Source organism: Zingiber officinale, chromosome 1B (assembly GCF_018446385.1).
Source record: "Zingiber officinale cultivar Zhangliang chromosome 1B, Zo_v1.1, whole genome shotgun sequence".
NCBI lineage: Eukaryota > Viridiplantae > Streptophyta > Magnoliopsida > Zingiberales > Zingiberaceae > Zingiber > Zingiber officinale.
The window spans coordinates 80,997,717-81,016,107 of NC_055986.1; the positions used below are offsets into that span (position 1 = coordinate 80,997,717).

General features: G+C 34.4%; 1 protein-coding gene across 2 annotated transcripts in view; it reads right to left on the reverse strand.

Moving 5' to 3' along the window:
* LOC121968286 (aspartic proteinase 36-like) overlaps positions 1–18,391 on the reverse strand; it is a 34,635-nt gene that overhangs the window by 4,541 nt on the left and 11,703 nt on the right. For both annotated transcript variants that reach the window (XM_042518731.1, XM_042518726.1), the window contains 5 exons: positions 17,767–17,991; positions 16,709–16,871; positions 16,562–16,632; positions 14,561–14,651; positions 13,295–13,370 (listed from right to left, as the gene is read on the reverse strand). In XM_042518731.1, the coding sequence (XP_042374665.1) occupies positions 13,295–13,370; positions 14,561–14,651; positions 16,562–16,632; positions 16,709–16,871; positions 17,767–17,991 (626 nt within the window). The remainder of the gene's footprint in view (positions 1–13,294; positions 13,371–14,560; positions 14,652–16,561; positions 16,633–16,708; positions 16,872–17,766; positions 17,992–18,391) is intronic.

Genomic DNA, 18,391 nt, shown 5'->3' on the forward strand with positions numbered 1-18,391 from the left:
CGCTAGTTCATCCACTGCCCATGAAATCCTTGTGAGCGATCCATGAGTCCATCTGTCATCAACTCGTAACATTACTAACGTAATACCAACACTCAAAAAGAAAGAAAATAAAGTCAGGACAATTTCTTAAGAAGAAATTGAATACTTCATCACTCATTGAAGAGTGAATCAAGGTGAGAATAAAGAAAATGTGTTTATTAAAGTTGGTGAAGCAATTGTTGTTTACGTTTGAAAACTATTATTAAAGAAAATTTTAACCACTTACTCAAATTCAGATTCTCCTTGGTCGGAGAGAATGATACGATTCCAAATTGAGAGTTTAATTTGTTGGTGCGGGAAGCATCCGATGATCGAACCTAAGTTTTGATTATGGCAAAGGGTTCAAAGTTAAGGTTATTTGTAATCTAACGTATTTGAATGAGCTTACAGAAAAGTCCTAAATGTACTTAGGCAAAAGTCCTAGCTGCGGTTAGGCAAATGGAAAATCCTAGGGGGAGATAACCTTAGGTCCTAGGGGGTGGTAACCCTAAGCGGAAAGTCTTAGCGGGTCGAGGGCTTCGGGCAAAAGTCCTAGGGTCGAGGACTCTAGGTGGAAAGTCCTGGTGTCGCGAACCAGATGAAAGACTGAGCGGGTCGTGGAGCGGACGACCAGCAGAAAGTCCTGGAGCCTCAAGTGCTGAGCAAAAGTCCAGTTGGTCTGGAAGATCAACTGGCAACAGGTAAACTCTCCTAAGTGGAGTAAGTGAGGACGCGTTCCCCGGTGACGGAACAGTAGACATCGGTTCGACCTAGGGTTTCTGGTCGGGAATCCGAAGTCAGAACCGGACAGTCCGGAGACTGTCAAATACTTTAATATTACATATCTATATGTTAACTTTGTTTTACAGGGTATGTTGGACTAACTTATTTTGCAGGAAGAGACTGTCTCGCAGCAAGGCTTGAGGGCGCCCTCATGGAGCTTGAGGGTGCCCTGGAGGCTGAGCAGAGGGCGCCCTCATAGAGCTTGAGGGCGCCCTGGACACTGGCGCGAGGGCGCCCTCATGGAGATTGAGGGTGCCCTGGACCTTGGCGCGAGGGCGCCCTCAGGCGGATAAGAGGCGACTTCTTCAGAGCTCATCCACGCTGCGGATTCGGCGTGGGTGAGGACGCCCTCCATGGTGTTGGAGGCGCTCTCCATGAGCTTTATAAGTAGGTCTCGAGCAGCAAGGCACAACAACCAAAACACGAACCATCTTCCGTGCACTGCTCAAAGAACCACCCGATAAAGCTGTAGCAAGACACCGACAACCGGAAGCTTCAAATTTCCTATTCTTAAAGTTGTTGGTATATTTTCTTACTGTACTTAATTGTTGTACTATAAAATTGTACTCTTGCGAACTTATAGTGATTGTCCAAAGTAAATGCTCAACGAGCATGGGCTTTGGAGTAGGAGTCGCCCCATGCTCCGAACCAAGTAAAAAATCCTTGGTGTTTGCGTTTGCATTGTTTACTTTTCCGCTGCGTTTACTCGAAAGTTTTCCAAAACTAAAGTGAAAGTCACGAGCGCTATTCACCCCCCCCCTCTCTAGCGCTTTCGATCTAACAATTGGTATCAGAGCGGGATCGCTTCGAATTGGTGCAACCACCATTCAAGCATTTTTTTCGTGGTAATTTTCTTATTTTTCATAGTCGATCGGAATCGGTATAATTGTCGCCTTCTGATCCATTTTTCGCAATCGAAGTTTTTGCTCGAAGCTGGTGCAACACCACTCGAATTCGAATTTTATTTTTCCTTACCCCGCACTACTAATCCAAGACTTGGTCTTGGAACAAGTTTTTGTTTTTCTTGTGTGCGAGATATCCCTTTGCTATAATGGCCCATCAAGAAGGCTACAACATAACCCGCCCTCCGCTCTTCACCGGTGAGGACTTCGGCTACCGGAAGGGCCGAATGGAGTCATACCTTCAAACTCAATTCGAGATGTGGATAATCATCAAGACTGGGATTGCACTTCCAGTCGACGGCTCAGGAAAACCGGTAGCATGCGAGAACTGGGACGCAAGCATAATCAAGAAAGTCGAGACTAACGCTAAGGCAACCTGCACCCTCCAATGTGGACTTACAAAGGAGGAGCTGAACCGAATCGGTCCATTCTCAAGCGCAAAAGAATTGTGGGAGAAGCTGATCTAGCTGCACGAGGGCACGTCCGACACAAAGGTAAGTAAGCGTGACTTACTTTTTAATAAATTGTATAACATCAAAATATAGGAAGGATAGACAGCTAGCCAGCTTCACGCACGAATTCAAGATCTACTGAACGGACTGCACGCGATCGGACAGAAAGTGGAGAACCGCGATGTTATAAGGTACGCACTTAATGCTTTTCCGAAGCACTTTGTGGGCATCCATAGTCGATGCCTACAAAGTTTCTAAGGATTTATCTTTAATTAAATTAGATGAGTTATTTTCTGAATTCGAATTACATGAACAGACTAATGCTCGGTCGGTCAAGAAAGGTGTTGCATTGTTTGCGGGTACAAGCAAGACAAAGGATGCAAGGAAAAAACATCAGATCGAACCCGAGTCCGAAGAAGAACCGAACTCAGATAATGACGATGACGAGATAGAAGCCGAGTTCGTCAACCTAGTACGCAAGCTCTACAGGAAAAAGAACGGGCTCACAAAGAAGGATATCAAGAAGGTGATTCAGACCAAAAAGGTACAGACAAGTCCAAAGGTAAAATTCGAAGTAACCTGCTACGGGTGCAATCAAAAGGGACACGTCAAGGCCAATTGTCCGGACTAGGGATGGCAATTTCACCCGAACCCGATGGAGGATTCGACATCCGACCCGAATGGAGGAGGGTATGGAGGGACTATCAATACCCGATACCCGACCCGAATACCCAATTAAATAATATATATACATATATTAAAGAAAATTTTCTTTTTCTAAAATCAACTTACTATTTTTTGTTGATATTAGTAGGCCTATATAAATGTCTAATCTATTTTTTTTAATTATATATATATTTTTTAATAGGATGTTAATTTTAATATATTTTTGTTGAATGATAATAGCTCGATAGAAAGAAGAAAAATTACACGTATAGAATATATCCGGTCCTTTAATGGGTATGGGTATACCCATTGGATATCCTATACCCGATGGGTATGAGTACGGAGGATATAGAATCCGACCCGAACCCGACCCATTGTCATCCCTAGTCCGGACCTAAAGGAAGCAAAGAAGCAGAGGAAGAAGAAGGCACTACAAGCCACATGGGACGAGTTCTCTTCAGAAGATTCCGACGAAGAGCTCGAGTAGACGAGCTTCCTTACACTGACGACCCGGGAAAACATCGACGAATCAGAGACCGAGAACGAATCGAAAGCCGAGTCCGAGCGAAGCCACTGATCCGTATCCATTTCCGAAGGGTCAAAACCCACTGTAAGTGCTTGTCAGTTAGAAAAATTATACAGTTTAGTCAATTATTTGTTACGTAAGCTAGCTAAATCGAATGTCCGGGTCAAGTCACTTCAAAAGGAAGTAACATTCCTTAAAGAAGTGACTAACTCTAGCTCCTTGACTGATCTTGATCAAACTGGAACCTCAACTCAAGTCCAAAAGCTTGAGAAAGAGAATTCTAGCCTGAAAAATCAAGTCAAGGAACTAAAGGACACGTTGGAACGGTTCACTCTGGTTTCCAAGGATCTTGATCTGATTCTTGGACAACAGCGAGCCGTTTACAACAGATCCGGACTTGGATTCAAGACTAAAAGAAAATACAAGTCATATTTATCTTTGGTTAATATAAATAATAGCAATTTAATCCAAGCATGGGTCCCCAAGTCGAACTTGGTTAATCAAGTTGGACTTGGACAATATTGGGTCCCTAAGGATCAAATCCATTACCTTGATAGGAAGACCATTTTTAGAATTGTTTGATTGATTACTTTTACTGCTTTTATTATACATGCTTAGATTAGGCTAGTTAAGGACCTATGCGTAATTTACACTTGACTAGTTAGACCTAAAGATTTCAAAAAGAAAATTAAATATCCAATTTCTTTGAGAAGCTTTGTCTAGAAGTGGTGGGTGATCCTATACCCAAGAAGGTCTAGTGTCTCGCCACAGCCTGGAAGCTAATATTTGAAATGTGTATTTAATTGACCAATTGAAAAACCTGAGTCTAATTCAAATGTAAATTAATCCTTAGACATAACTTAAATTAACCATCTCACAAAATCCATAAGGTTCTTTGGTTGATAATTTAGAAATAGGTGAGATGGACCTAGGTATAATTTAGATCTAATTAAATTAACTTACTCAAATTAACGTAACTTAACTTAATTAATAAATCTTAACTTAACTTAATAAATAATCTTAACTTCACTTAATAAATAATTTTAACATAATTAATAAATAATTCTAACTAAATAATTTTAACTTAATTAATAAATCTTAACTTAACTTAATAAATAATTTTAACTTAATTAATAAATAACTTTAACTAAATAATTTTAACTTAATTAATAAATAATTTTAACTAAATAATTTTAACTTAAATAAATCAATTTTAACTTAATTAAATAATTTCATTTTAAATAAATCAATTTTAAATTTATAAATCAATTTAACTTAATAAATCAACTAATCAATTAATTTATTAATCTAACCAATTCCGAACCGGCAACTGTTTATCTCAATAAAACCATCTCACAATCACCCATAGGGATACCATGTTTGATAACCTAGCCTGGGTGAGATGGAACATTAAAAGTTAATTTCAATCAAATTATCTTTCTATCCATCAAATTGAACCAAATCAAATACTTTATGTGTAGGAACATAAAGATTTGGATCAATGGATTCTCCAGACACATGACTGGAGATAGATTGAAATTCACTAAGCTGAAATTCAAAGACCTAGGGTCCGTCGCATTCGGCAACGACGGAACACTCAAGGTAATCGGAACAGGTAATATCCAACTAAGTTCCGATTTTTATATTCGAAAAGTTTTATTGGTTGATCGATTGAATTTTAATTTACTAAGTATTAGCCAATTATGTGACTCAGGGTACTTAGTCACATTTTTAAAATCTGAATGCCTAATTAAAAATATTGAAAATCCTAAAATCACACTTAAAGGAATTAGGAAAAAGAATATCTATTCAATTGATCTACCAACCTCCTCACTTGAGTGTCTATTGACACAACTAGGGATGGCAATGGGTCGGGTTCGGGTCGGATTTTATATCTCCATCCTCATACCCATCGGGTATAGGATCTCCGATGGGTATACTCATACCCATTAAATGATTGAATATCTTCTATAATTATAATTTTTCTTCTTTCTATCCAACTATTATCATTCAACAAAAATATATTAAAATTAACAACCTATAAAAAATATATATATAATTAAAAAAATAGATTAAACATCTATATACTCTCGTCCTAATATCAACAAAAATAGTAAGTTGATTTTGGAAAAAGAAAATTTTCTTTAATATATGTATATATATTATTTAATCGGGCATTCGGGTTGGGTATTGATAGTCCCTACATACCCTCCTCCATTTGGGTCGGATGTCGGATCCTCCATCGGGTTCGAGTGAAATTGTCATCCCTAGACACAACAAGAGGAAACTAAGTTGTGGCACAGAAGACTGGTCACACTCATACCAGACTCATTTCAAAAATGAGTCAAAATGGCTTAGTTAGAGGATTGCCCAAATTAAAATTTATCAAAAATTCAATTTGTAATGCATGTCAACAAGGTAAACAAACTAAGTCAACCCATAAATCAACTAACTCAATACTTGAGCTTCTACACTTAAACCTGTTTGATTCACATGGGGCTAAGTCATTAAGTAAAAACCAATATTGCTTAGTACTAATTGATGATTACTCAAGGTTTACTTGGTAAAATTTCTAAAATCTAAAGATGAAACCTATGAAATCTTTAAAACTTTTTGTAACTTAGTAGAAAATGAAAAAGATACTAAAATTAAAAAAATTAGAAGTGACCATGGAGGAAATTTGAAACTTAAAATTTATTGAATTTTGCGAGATTAATGAATATAAACATGAATATTCATGTCCTAGAACCTCCCAACAAAATGGTCTAGTAGAAAGAAAAAATAGAACCCTACAAGAAGTAGCTAGAACCATATTAAATGAATACAACCTAAATAATCAATTCTGGGCTGAGGCAGTTAATACAGTTTGTTACATTCAAAATAGAATTTTAATTAATAAAATACAAAATAAAACTCCATATGAATTATATTACAACAGGATTCCCAACTTAAATTATTTTAAAAATTTTGGGTGTAAAGTTCATATATTAAACACTAAGGACTACTTAGGAAAATTCACATCAAAATCAATTCCAGGAATCTTTTTAGAGTATTCCACATCCAGTAGGGCCTATAGAGTTTATAACAAAAATACTTTAAAAGTTGAAGAAACAACTAATGTAATTTTTTATGAAGAAAATAACTTACCTAACTTAATAAATGAAAATATTAATCAAAACACAGAAGATATTAATTCAAGAAACATAGAAGATGATGAAGATATTCAAATAAAATCTAGTCAATCACAAGAACCAATTATTGACTCTAATATAAGACCATCACCCATCTGACCAAATTTTAGGTGACCTAACCCTAGGAGTTCGAACTAGATCATCTTATAGGAACCTAAGTCAGATAGCTCTCATTTCAAAAATTGAACTCAAAACTATAGAAGAAGTCCTACATGACCCAGACTGGATACTAGCAATGTAAAAGGAGTTAGCCCAATTTGAAAGAAACCAGGTCTGGGAACTAGTACCCAAACCCAATAACAAAACCATAGTTGACACTAAATAGGTATTTAGAAATAAATTGGATGATAAGGGTGAAATTGCAAGAAATAAAGCTAGGTTAGTAGCTAAAGGGTTCAGTCAAGTAGAAGGGTTAGACTATGATGAGACCTATACCCCCGTAGCCAGACTTGAATCCATTAGGATGCTGCTGGCCTATACAGCACACAAAGGATTCAAGTTATACCAAATGGATGTAAAATCCGTTTTTTTAAACGGAATTATCAAAGAAAAGGTATATGTAAGTCAACCCCAGGATTTGAGACTTGGACCACCCGAATCATGTTTTTAGGTTAAAAAGACTCTATATGGACTAAAACAAGCACCTAAGGCTTGGTACGAACGACTATCAAATTATCTAACATCTAAAGGTTTTAAACAAGGTCAAATAAATCAAACCTTATTTGTAAAAATACTAGAAAAAGATATTTTTATAGCCCAAATTTATGTAAACGATATAATTTTTTGTTCAACCAACACTAAGTTTTTAAAAGAATTTACCAAATTAATGGAGAGTGAATTTGAAATGAGCCTAGTAGGAGAACTCAACTTTTTCTTAGGCTTACAAATTAAACAAACTAAAGATGGAATTTATATCTTTCAAACAAAATATGCCAAGGAATTAATTAGAAAATTTGGAATGGAAAATTCAAAAAATAGAAATACTCTAATGGCTACAAATGTTAAAATTGACTTAGAAGGAACCCCAGTAGACTTACAATACTATCGAAGTGCGATAGGAAATCTACCTAACTGCAAGTCGACCGGACATCCTATTTGCAGTAGGTATGTGTGCAAAATACCAATCTTGTGCAAAAGAGTCACACGTAACAAACATTAAAAGAATACTTAAATATATTAAGGGAACACTAAATGTAGGACTTTGGTACCCTAGAACTTGCACCTTTGACCTAATTGGCTATTCTGACTCAGACTATGCCAGGTGCAAACTAGATAGAAAAAGTACAAATGGTAGCTGTCAATTTCTAGGTCAGTGTCTAGTAAGTTGGTCAAGCAGAAAGCAACACTGTGTAGCTTTATCCACTACTGAAGCTGAGTACATAGCCCTAGGGGAATGTGCATCTCAACTATTATGGATGATGCATATCTTAAAGGACTATCAACTAGAATATGAAAACATAAAAATTTCAATTGATAATATAAGTTCAATTAACCTAACCAAAAATCCAATTCACCACTCAAGAACTAAACACATAGAAGTAAAACGCCACTTTGTAAGGGATCATATAGCTAAGGGTGAAATTGTACTTAACTATGTTGAGTCCAAGTCAAACCTGGCCGACATTTTCACAAAACCCTTACCTGAACTTGAGTTCAGTGCACTCAGAAGACAGATAGGGATGTGCTTAGTAGAATAAAGGTTGCTTTCAAAATTAATTCTTCTTGTGCAATTTCAAAATTGTAATACTTTGATTTCAAATTCTAGGAAAAATATTTTTCAAAATCCCAATTTTATTAATTTTTCAAAATATTGGATTTAGCCTAGGAATTTACCCCTAGAAAGCATGTACCCTTAGTTTCAGCCAGAGCATCTCACAAGCACACTAGGATTAACTTGCTTGTGTATGAAAAACACTTAGAATAGTGTGAGATGCATAGAATACTGTCTGGACTTAAGAATGCTTATGTCTGTGCATCGACATAAGTTTGGGCATTAAATACCAAAATCATATTAATCAAGTTAAGTGATCCATGCTTAGTCAAAACTAATTGAAACACTTACTTAACTTGACTAACCAAGTGAAAGCTACTACTTCTTGGTAAATAGCTAGTAATTAAAGGTTAGTCAGTTGGTTGTTAGTAAATGCTACTCATGTTTAGACTATAGGACTTTAAATTTTTAATTGGCTGGCATGAATCAAGGGGGAGTAATTTCTTGTATTTAAATAAAATTATCTTTTACTTGGTTTTAAAACAAAATTATTTTGACTTCAAAATTACTTTTAATTTTTATGACTTGGAAAATTATTTTACATGGATTTAAAAATTATTTGGACTTAAGAATTATTTTGACTTAAAAATTATTTATTGACTTAAATTTAAAACTTTTTTTAGATGAAAAATTATTTTTTCTTGGGTATAAATAAAATCATTTTTAAGTCTGAATTATTTTTAAGTCTAAAAATCATTTTTTTAACTTGGCTTTGAGATAATAAAAATATTTTTTAAAGGTTTGATTAAATTATTTTGGATTGAAGTATGAATTAAAAGTCTGAACCTAGTATTTTTCAATATGTTTTTTTTAATTCTCACTAAAATTTCAATTTAAATTAACTTGGTTTTAAATCCTGAATTTAAATTAACTTGCAAACCTATTATTATTTGCTAAATCATTTTCAAAAATTCAAACAAGTAAATATTTTCCCAAGCTATCTTTCAAGGGGGAGTAGATTATTTTCTTTCCATCTCTATGTATTTTTGATTTATGGCAAAGGGGGAGAGGAAAGTAAAAATTAAGAAAGTTAAAGTAAAATAAAAGCGAATACTAGAAATAGTTTGTTGCATTTACTTAACGTTGCAATTGCTTGATTCTTAATATTGCATTTATACTTTCTGAGTACCTTCTATTTTACTTAACTTTGAATTTTGTTGCCATAATCAAAAAGGGAGAGATTGTTGGTGCGGGAAGCATCAGACGATCGAACCTAAGTTTTGATTATGGCAAAGAGTTCAAAGTTAAGGTTATTTGTAATCTAACGTGTTTAAATGAGCTTACAGAAAAGTCCTAAGTGTAGTTAGGCAAAAGTCCTAGCTGCGGTTAGGCAGGTGAAAAACTCTAGGGGGAGGTAACCCTAGGTCCTAAGGGGTGGTAACCCTAGGCGGAAAGTCTTAGCGGGTCGAGGGCTTCGGGCAAAAGTCCTAGGGTCGAGGACTCTAGGTGGAAAGTCTTGGTGTCGCGAACCAAGTGAAAGACTGGGCAAGTCGTGGAGCGGACGTCCAGCAAAAAGTCCTGGAGACTCGGGCGTTGAGCAAAAATCCAGTTGGTCTGGAGGATCAACTGACAACAGATAAACTCTCCTAAGTGGAGTAGGTGAGGACGCGTTCCCCGGTGAGGGAATAGTAGGCGTCGGTTCGACCTAGGGTTTCTGGTCGGGAATCCGAAGTTAGAACCGGACAGTTCGGAGACTGTTAAATACTTTAATATTACATATCTATATGTTAACTTTGTTTTGCAGGATATGTTGGTTTGTTGGACTAACTTATTTTGCAGGAAGAGACCCTCTCGCAGCAAGGCGCAAGGGCACCCTCATGGAGCTTGAGGGTGCCCTAGACACTAGCGCGAGGTCGCCCTCATGGAGCTTGAGGGCGCCCTGGACCTTGGCGCGAGGGCGCCCTCATGGAGCTTGAGGGCGCCCTCAGGTGGATAAGAGGCGACTTCTTCATAGCTCATCCACGCTGCGGATTCGGCGTGGGTGAGGGCGCCCTCCATGGTGTTGGAGGCGCTCTCCACGAGCTTTATAAGTAGGTCTCGAGCAGCAGTAAGGCACAACAACCAAAACACGATCCATCTTCCGTGCATTGCTCAAAGAACCACCCGATAAAGCTGTAGCAAGACACCGATAACCTGAAGCTTCGAATTTCCTATTCTTAAAGTTGTTGGTATATTTTCTTACTGTACTTAATTGTTATAATATAAAATTGTACTCTTGCGAACTTATAGTGATTGTCCAAAGTAAACGCTCAACGAGCGTAGGCCTTGGAGTAGGAGTCGCCCCAGGCTCCGAACCAAGTAAAAAATCCTTAGCGTTTGCATTGTTTACTTTTCCGCTGCGTTTACTCGAAAGTTTTCCAAAATCAAAGTGAAAGTCACGAGCGCTATTTACCCCTCCCCCCTCTAGCACTTTCGATCCAATATAATTTTGGAATTAGTTTTCAAAATTTGAGTTTTAAATGTTGTCTTAAGCCTTTAAAATTTTGTTATATTTGTTAGGTTAAGTTTGGCCTTATCTTAAGATAATTGGATAAGGTTTTTATTCCACTAATAAAGGCATTTAGATCCTCATACAAATTCACTTTCATTTAATGAAAATTTATTTTAATTTTTGTGTGAAATTAATTTTTATGAGATAATCCTCCCTGCACGTTGCATCGATTTTAATATTAATTCTTATGTGAGTTTTAAGTTAGCTAAATGATGCATTACATCAATCTACAATAATGTGGTAATGACCAAGACTTCCATAAGCTACTATGGGATGTGAAGGTGATATTTTCATAAAAGGGAAAGGGAATGGCTCGGCTAGGTGGAATAGCCAAGCTAGAATAAAAAAAAATAGAATATATAGAAAAATACAAATACGAAAATATCAACAAAGAGGGGTCATGGAAAGAACATGTTCCAAATCACGATCAATTCCTTTTTCAAAGTCTGCTGCAGTTACATGGGCCCTTCTTGCATGCCACAAATGCCCTAGGCGGGGCCATCTCAATCATTCTTGAGGCCCTAGGTGGAAAAAAAAAATTAAGACCTTAATAATTTTTTTAAAAAATAAATATTAAAAATATTATTAGAGATATTTTATTTTATTAGTAAAATTTAAAAGGATAGTTTTAAACATTGTCAATGATTATTTATGCAATTTGGAAGGAATGCAATAATTTTATCTTGTGTCAAATCTCACTTCTTTATTAGTAAAATTAAAAAATAAAAAATATTTTATGTTAACTAATTTGACAATGAGTAATAAATTATTGTAATACTATTAATATACATTTTAATTGCTATTTTTTTAAAAAAACATTAATCAATTTTAACTTTGATGAAGGAAAGTCTTGACACAACGGTAAAAATTATTGTTGTGTGACCTAAATGTAATATATTTGATTAGTAGATATAGGCACTATGTACAATAGACCTGTCCCTAGGATCCTATATCATAGGACCTTCGTGAACCAAACTATCTTTTTATCAATTTTAACTTCGATAAATTATCAATTAAATTTATTTAGTCAAAAATATTTAGCTAATAAATATCAACAGCAAATTATTAAAAAAAAGTGTGCATAATAACTCGTAGAAGAACAAGGACACAATAATAATGGTATAAAAATGATAATAAAGGAGAAGAAAGAAAGAAAAATAATAGTACATTATTAAATATGCTTTTAATTTCAAAAGTAATTTTATAAAAAAAATATCAATTAAGTATAACCAATAAGTATTTTAAATTTATTAACTAAACTTAATTTTAATTATTGAATTAAATTTTTATAAGTAAAAAATTAAAAATTATGAGTCCAATTTTAATAAAAAATAAAAATAAATTACCAACCAAATCTAACTTTAATATTAAAAAATTAAAATTATCAATCGAAACTAACACAAGTAAAAAAATAAAAATGATCAAATTTAACTTTAATCTATAAAAAATTAAAATTATTGATTAAATCTAAAAAAATTAAAAATTATTGACTAAATTTAATTTGGCTAGTAAAAAATTAAAACTATCAATGAAAATAAATTTTAGTCCAATCAAATTTAACTTTAATCTATAAAAAATTAAAAATTATTGACCAAATATAATTTGGCTAGTAAAAAATTAAAATTACAGATGAAAATAATGTTTAGTCCAATCAAATTTAACTTTAATCTATAAAAAATTAAAATGATCGATGAAAATAAATTTTGACTAAAATTTATTTTAACTATAATTTTAAATATTCAATATATATATATATATATATATTTGGTGGCCCCAATATAATAGAGGCCCTAGGCATAGGCCATTAAGCCTTGAGCCGGCCCTGATGGGAGCCAAAAGTGTGGCTTCTATAATGGGAGGTCCAGATTAGAGATGAGATGATGCAAGCACAAGATTTCCATGGACTATGATGAAAGGTAAGGGAGTAGCTTCTACGATGAGAGCGAAGGCAAGGCTTTTGGAAGTCACGAGAGCTCAACTTCAACAACGTAAGTTGTCACCTCTTCATCTTCTTTGTTCCTCCCTCCAACTCCTAATTGCATTGGCACCACATATCGGCACACGACATGGCATTGGTATAATTTCTCTACTAAGACCTCAACTTGAGACAAAACATTAACCCTTAATCATACTTATCATACCAATATAATTATTAGATATTCCTTTCCTTTTAAACCCACCATAATATTTATCTAGAGACTATCATAAACTTTTTCTAGCTCAATAAAAAATCATACGCAAACCCTACTTTTCACTATATTTTTCTATTAATTGTGATATTAAATAATATCCATTGTCAATCTTCCATATGCGAAGCTAAATTGATTTCTCAAACTATATGTCTCATCTTGATAAAGATGGTGTTAATAATGTGAAATATATGAGTTATGTTTGCATTCTCAAGGAAGTTTAATATCCATGGACAAAACAAATTTGAGTTTACATAAAGGAAGTCATGCTCCATAATTCTAAAACAAAAACTCCAAATTTGTACCTCCTAAAAGAAACATATCTTTCCCATCTTTGGACTGCACTGCGCCATTTTGCCAGCCAAAACAGAAAACATTTTTCTGTTTGCTCAAATGCCAAGAGAAAGACGATCAAATTTAAGACATCAAGTTAAAACAAGAATGACGAACAACAAACAAGAGATTGAAGGAAATGTAATGTAAAGCAGCATTAATAATCAGTAGAAAACTGCGAGATGGAAGTTGAAAGAACACCAAAAGGAGAAAAAAAGACATGTAGTTATCATATCACAAACCCTCATATGTGAAGTATAAGTCATAGTTGCCGCAACAGAAAGCAAAATTGACATTGTTAGCAAGTAGGAACATCAAAGAAATGAGTTCAAACAACAAAAATGTGAGATGTTGGACATCAAGCCAGAATGCCAAAGTAGTAAGTTTGCTAAAACTGACCTACATATTTAATTCAATAAGATAAGCCAACTTATCTATAATGTATCTTCTTGTTAAGATGCAAATTGTGAATCCATGATTCACCTCCAAGCGATCCCAATTCCGATGACAATAAAAAAGTACAACCTAATGCACGAAGTTCCTGCCAATGCGGGCTCCTGGAGAAGGGTTTGACCATATTAAGTCTATTATATGTGGTCGTACCTTGCGCTACAAAAGGTTGTTTCCGCGACTTGAACCCGTGACCACAAGGTCACACGACAACAATTTTACCATTGTGCTAAGGCTCCCCTTCATCCCAATTTTGATGACAATGTCATTCTAATTTTTTAACTCCCCCTTGACTTTAATTCCCTAGAATTTGGGTAAATTTATTCCTGATAGACGTAGTACATATTTGCTCCTGTGATGCAAATATAATTCCCTATGGGAATGAACCTAGGGGATTCCCGTGATGCAAATCTACCACTTAGGTACCAACTCAGCTATGCCTGTGGGGCCTATGCCCAACCTTGATGCGGGCTCAATCCACTGTTCACCTATTGTTGATCACTTTAACTGACATAATATTGCTCAAAAACTAGAACAAATAAAGAGAAGGAAATTCTTTTGGAAAATACAAGTGTAAGATGGTCAACAATATGTCTCTATGATAACAGCAGCGTTAGAACCAACCATATCTACACTTGGTTGCAAATGCAACTCAAAGAATAAAAAGAAGACTAATAGCATCATGTCAAGAAGCAACCCAATTGCATAAAAGTGCAGATATGAACGAAATCAAGAATTCCAGCCAAGTTTGAAAATAACTAACTAAATATAGAGCTACATGAGCTTACCGTATTTTGGAAAAGGTAATCATGAGGATATACATTTAGCAAGAGGGAATTCTCAAAATGAAAAACTACTTCTGGAAATCCATCATCCACACTGCAATTATCATACGACACATACAAGTAAGCCAACTAACTTCACAATTATATTGAAAATAGATATCTAGATTAGAACAAATGGGTAATAACTTTGTTAATTTTGAATAGATACAACTGAACTATATAAATTAGGTAAGAATGCTGAAAAGATGTGAAGCACCAAAAATATCATAAAGGTATAGTTCATCTAACTATAATTAGGTAGCCTAAGAAACAAGGAATATAAGCACAGTGATCACTAATTTTCAGAAAGTGCTTAGACCTTAGTATCCAAATTCACACATACAGTTTTATATCCTAAATACATTTAGAAGATTACTTGTATCAAGATAATAGAATCATGGTCATGATAGGTAAACCAACTCTGATTTGTTTGTAAGTATTCTTCCTGAAAAAGTTTTTCTCTCAGACTAGAAGGAAAAGGATTATCATTTTGACAGGCAACCACACACTTGGGTTAACCATGTAAAACAATCTCTAAGATGGTCCAGAACTAGGTTACTCGACCTTATTCATTAATTCTGTCTAATTCATTAAACTAAATAAACAAGAACTATATGATGAAAGCATAGATGCTATATGATGAAAATATGAAATAAAGCATTAACTTTAAATTAAAGAACTTATGCCAAAAATAAATAAATTAATTAATTAAAGAGATGGTGTCTCAAGTAACAGAAGAGAAATGGAAATAATGTTGCATGTTAAAATATCAAGGCATCTTGAAAATATTTTTTTTTCAAGGTCAAAGTGGGTCATTCTCATGAGAATATGTACACACTGAAGTCTAAAGATCGTTCTATGCCAGAGTTTATTTGTTGGGCTGAAATGGTATAGTTTTGGTACCATTTGTTGTGCTAGCACTTGTCATGTTTTATGCTTCAAAGCATACTGAGATCAACTCGAATAGTTTTCTCCAAGAATTCACTTTCATTTAGCTTGTTTACCTTCAAATATAAGCTTATAGCATTTAAAAAGTTAGAGAAACAATTTATAAAGATATATAAATGATTTTACTGATACCAAAATGAGTATCATGCACTGTATGAGAGAATTGGTTCTTGTAGCATCTTGGTGAGATCAATCATATAATTCTTCAAGATTCGGGTTAAATAATACTCGTAGGATATCCTTTGGTTTTTCGACATGTTCATAAATATATCTCAGTTAACCATTGAGACTTGAGACTTAGACTTGGATTGACACAATTGACATGAGAACAAGCATAGGTATATAGATATTTTTGGTTTCTTCGACTCCAACATCACTACTCTTTGCTGCTCTTATAGTTTTGTTGATTCTTCTCTCCCTTCCTCACTCTTTTATATCTGATAAATAGAATTATAGGATAGGTTATACAAAGAGAATCTTCCTTTCACAGCCAGTTTAAAATGGTACCAGCCGCAACAAATCTTGTCTTGGTTGATACAAATGAAATTAAATTGCATGGGCAGGATAGTGGCATTTCCCTGTGCCAATAAGGTTTCATATCAGTTGTGAATCAGAATGATACATTTTAATCGTGTCGATCAGAACTGATCTACATTCAAAAATTGAAGTTGAAACCATGGAGCACACTATGATAATCAGCATTATCAACAAAATAGGCTGGATTTATCCATTAAACTATTGAGATATGGATTATAAATATGATCCTAAAAGTATTGCTCGGAACCTAGATATCAATCAAAACCCACAAAAAAAATTAAATACATCTGCAATTAGGAAGCATTTAACACGCAGATAGAGATGTTTCAGAAAAAAAAAATGTTGCTCACAGCCTCACACAATGTTTTATCTAGTAGTGACAATGGATGGTGTTCCTAGAGATTCATACAAGAATTTGACTACATACTAACCTTTCGAAATTCTGAAACATAAATAACATAGTTGCAATTGGAAACTCACTTTGCAGAATATTGGAAACACATAAAGTCCTGAATGGTGAAGATTCTCAATCCTTGATGATTAGAAAGTATCTACAAATGGGAAAAATCAACAACTAATATACAAAAAGAATTCAAATTAGCATGATTGTCCGAAAAATTTTCTAACCGCACTCATCAGTGCATTGTAGGCAACTTCTGGTAGATAAGCTAGTGTGGTACCACTATCAATTACTGTGCCTTTCTTGTCTCCAGTGTCAAATATATCAGTAGGAAGCTGGAGAAATGATCCACCAACTTCAATTGCTTTCAAATTCACATTGTAATGCATCCTGAAACAAAGGGCTTATTAACAGAAATTTTTAAAAAAAAGTTAGAAATTCAAAGATAACAGAATTATGGTACCAAAAAAAAAAAAAAAGAAAGACAAGATAAGCACATCTTATAGTTAACTTCAGGGTGTAATAACTAGTTATTAACTCAGTATTAAAAAGAAGAATCGCTATCATATTATTTTAATTATAAATGTTTAACAGTAAATCTTAGAAGAAAAAATATAAGATTTAACAGTAAAACTAAGAAGAAGAAAAAGATTTAAATAGTAATTCTTAAACTAAAAAACAAGGTTTGTAACTCTGAAAGAAACTTTAAGTACAAAAAGTGGAATACCTGCACTAGCTAGGCTAAAGCATTTACAGTCGAGGAGCAACTGGAGTTACTATCAGAGGCTTTTACTCTGTCTACCTATCCTTAACAAGGGGACACCAATTTACATGCATCTGTTACTCATGGATAGACATAAATTAAAATCTAAAAGTGATTAATTCTACATTCTATGGGTGCTCATGATTTTCTACAACTTGATTTTTCTTTTTTTTGAAATTATAGTTAGACAATTTGGCTTCCAACAGTTAATTTAGCATTTTATCTTTGAATATAATCCAAATGGTAGAATAAATAAAGGATGAGGAACCAGATATTTTTGAATCTCACAGGACAATGCATAATACTTTTTCCAAAAGAAAAATATCTAACTAGAAATAAATTTATGTTACAGCTCCATGTAAAATATCAGATTTTACTATAAATCTAAAGAATCAATTGTTGGAAATAATTGTACATTATATTATCTCATTATGAACAGGTTCAATCCCTCAACAGCTTATAACAAAACAGAACAAAAAGGGAAATTAACCACTAATGTTCATGAGTCAGATAATTACTTACTGGCCAGGTACCAAGGGTGTTGTTTTCACTTTCGGCTGCACTACATGTCCTATGGTGAAAATACCTCCTCCAATTGTAGTATCTAAACAATGAGCAAATATCTTGCTCACTTTTCCTGCAGAAGCTAATTGTGAAAGCATGGACGAATTTGACTGGCCAAAACCAAGAATCCCATCAAGTGCTTCATTCGATGAACCCAAATCACCAGATTGTTGAGCACCACAACTGTAGCATTAAAATTATTATAAAAAAGAATCAGCATAAATGTTGATTACAGAAGGGAAAATGAAGATAATACAACTATAAAGATAAGCAACAATAGAAAGTAAGTGTTATTTCAACATAAAGTCTATACCTTACACCTATTTAAGGTATGGAACCCAACTGATAGACTACACGAAGGTACAAGGGGGTTTGTCATCCCTATTGATCTGGAATTGGCAGACCTAGTAGGTGCGGACCCATCGGGTGTTCAATTAACCTGGTATTGTATTAGTCAACTTCATTAGCCATTCAATCAACTTGATCATGTGTATAATTCAGGGTTTTCAATAGCGGCGAATAGCGCGCTACATAGCACGCTATCGCGCGCTACGATCAGCGAACGCTCTGCAGCGTTCGCTGA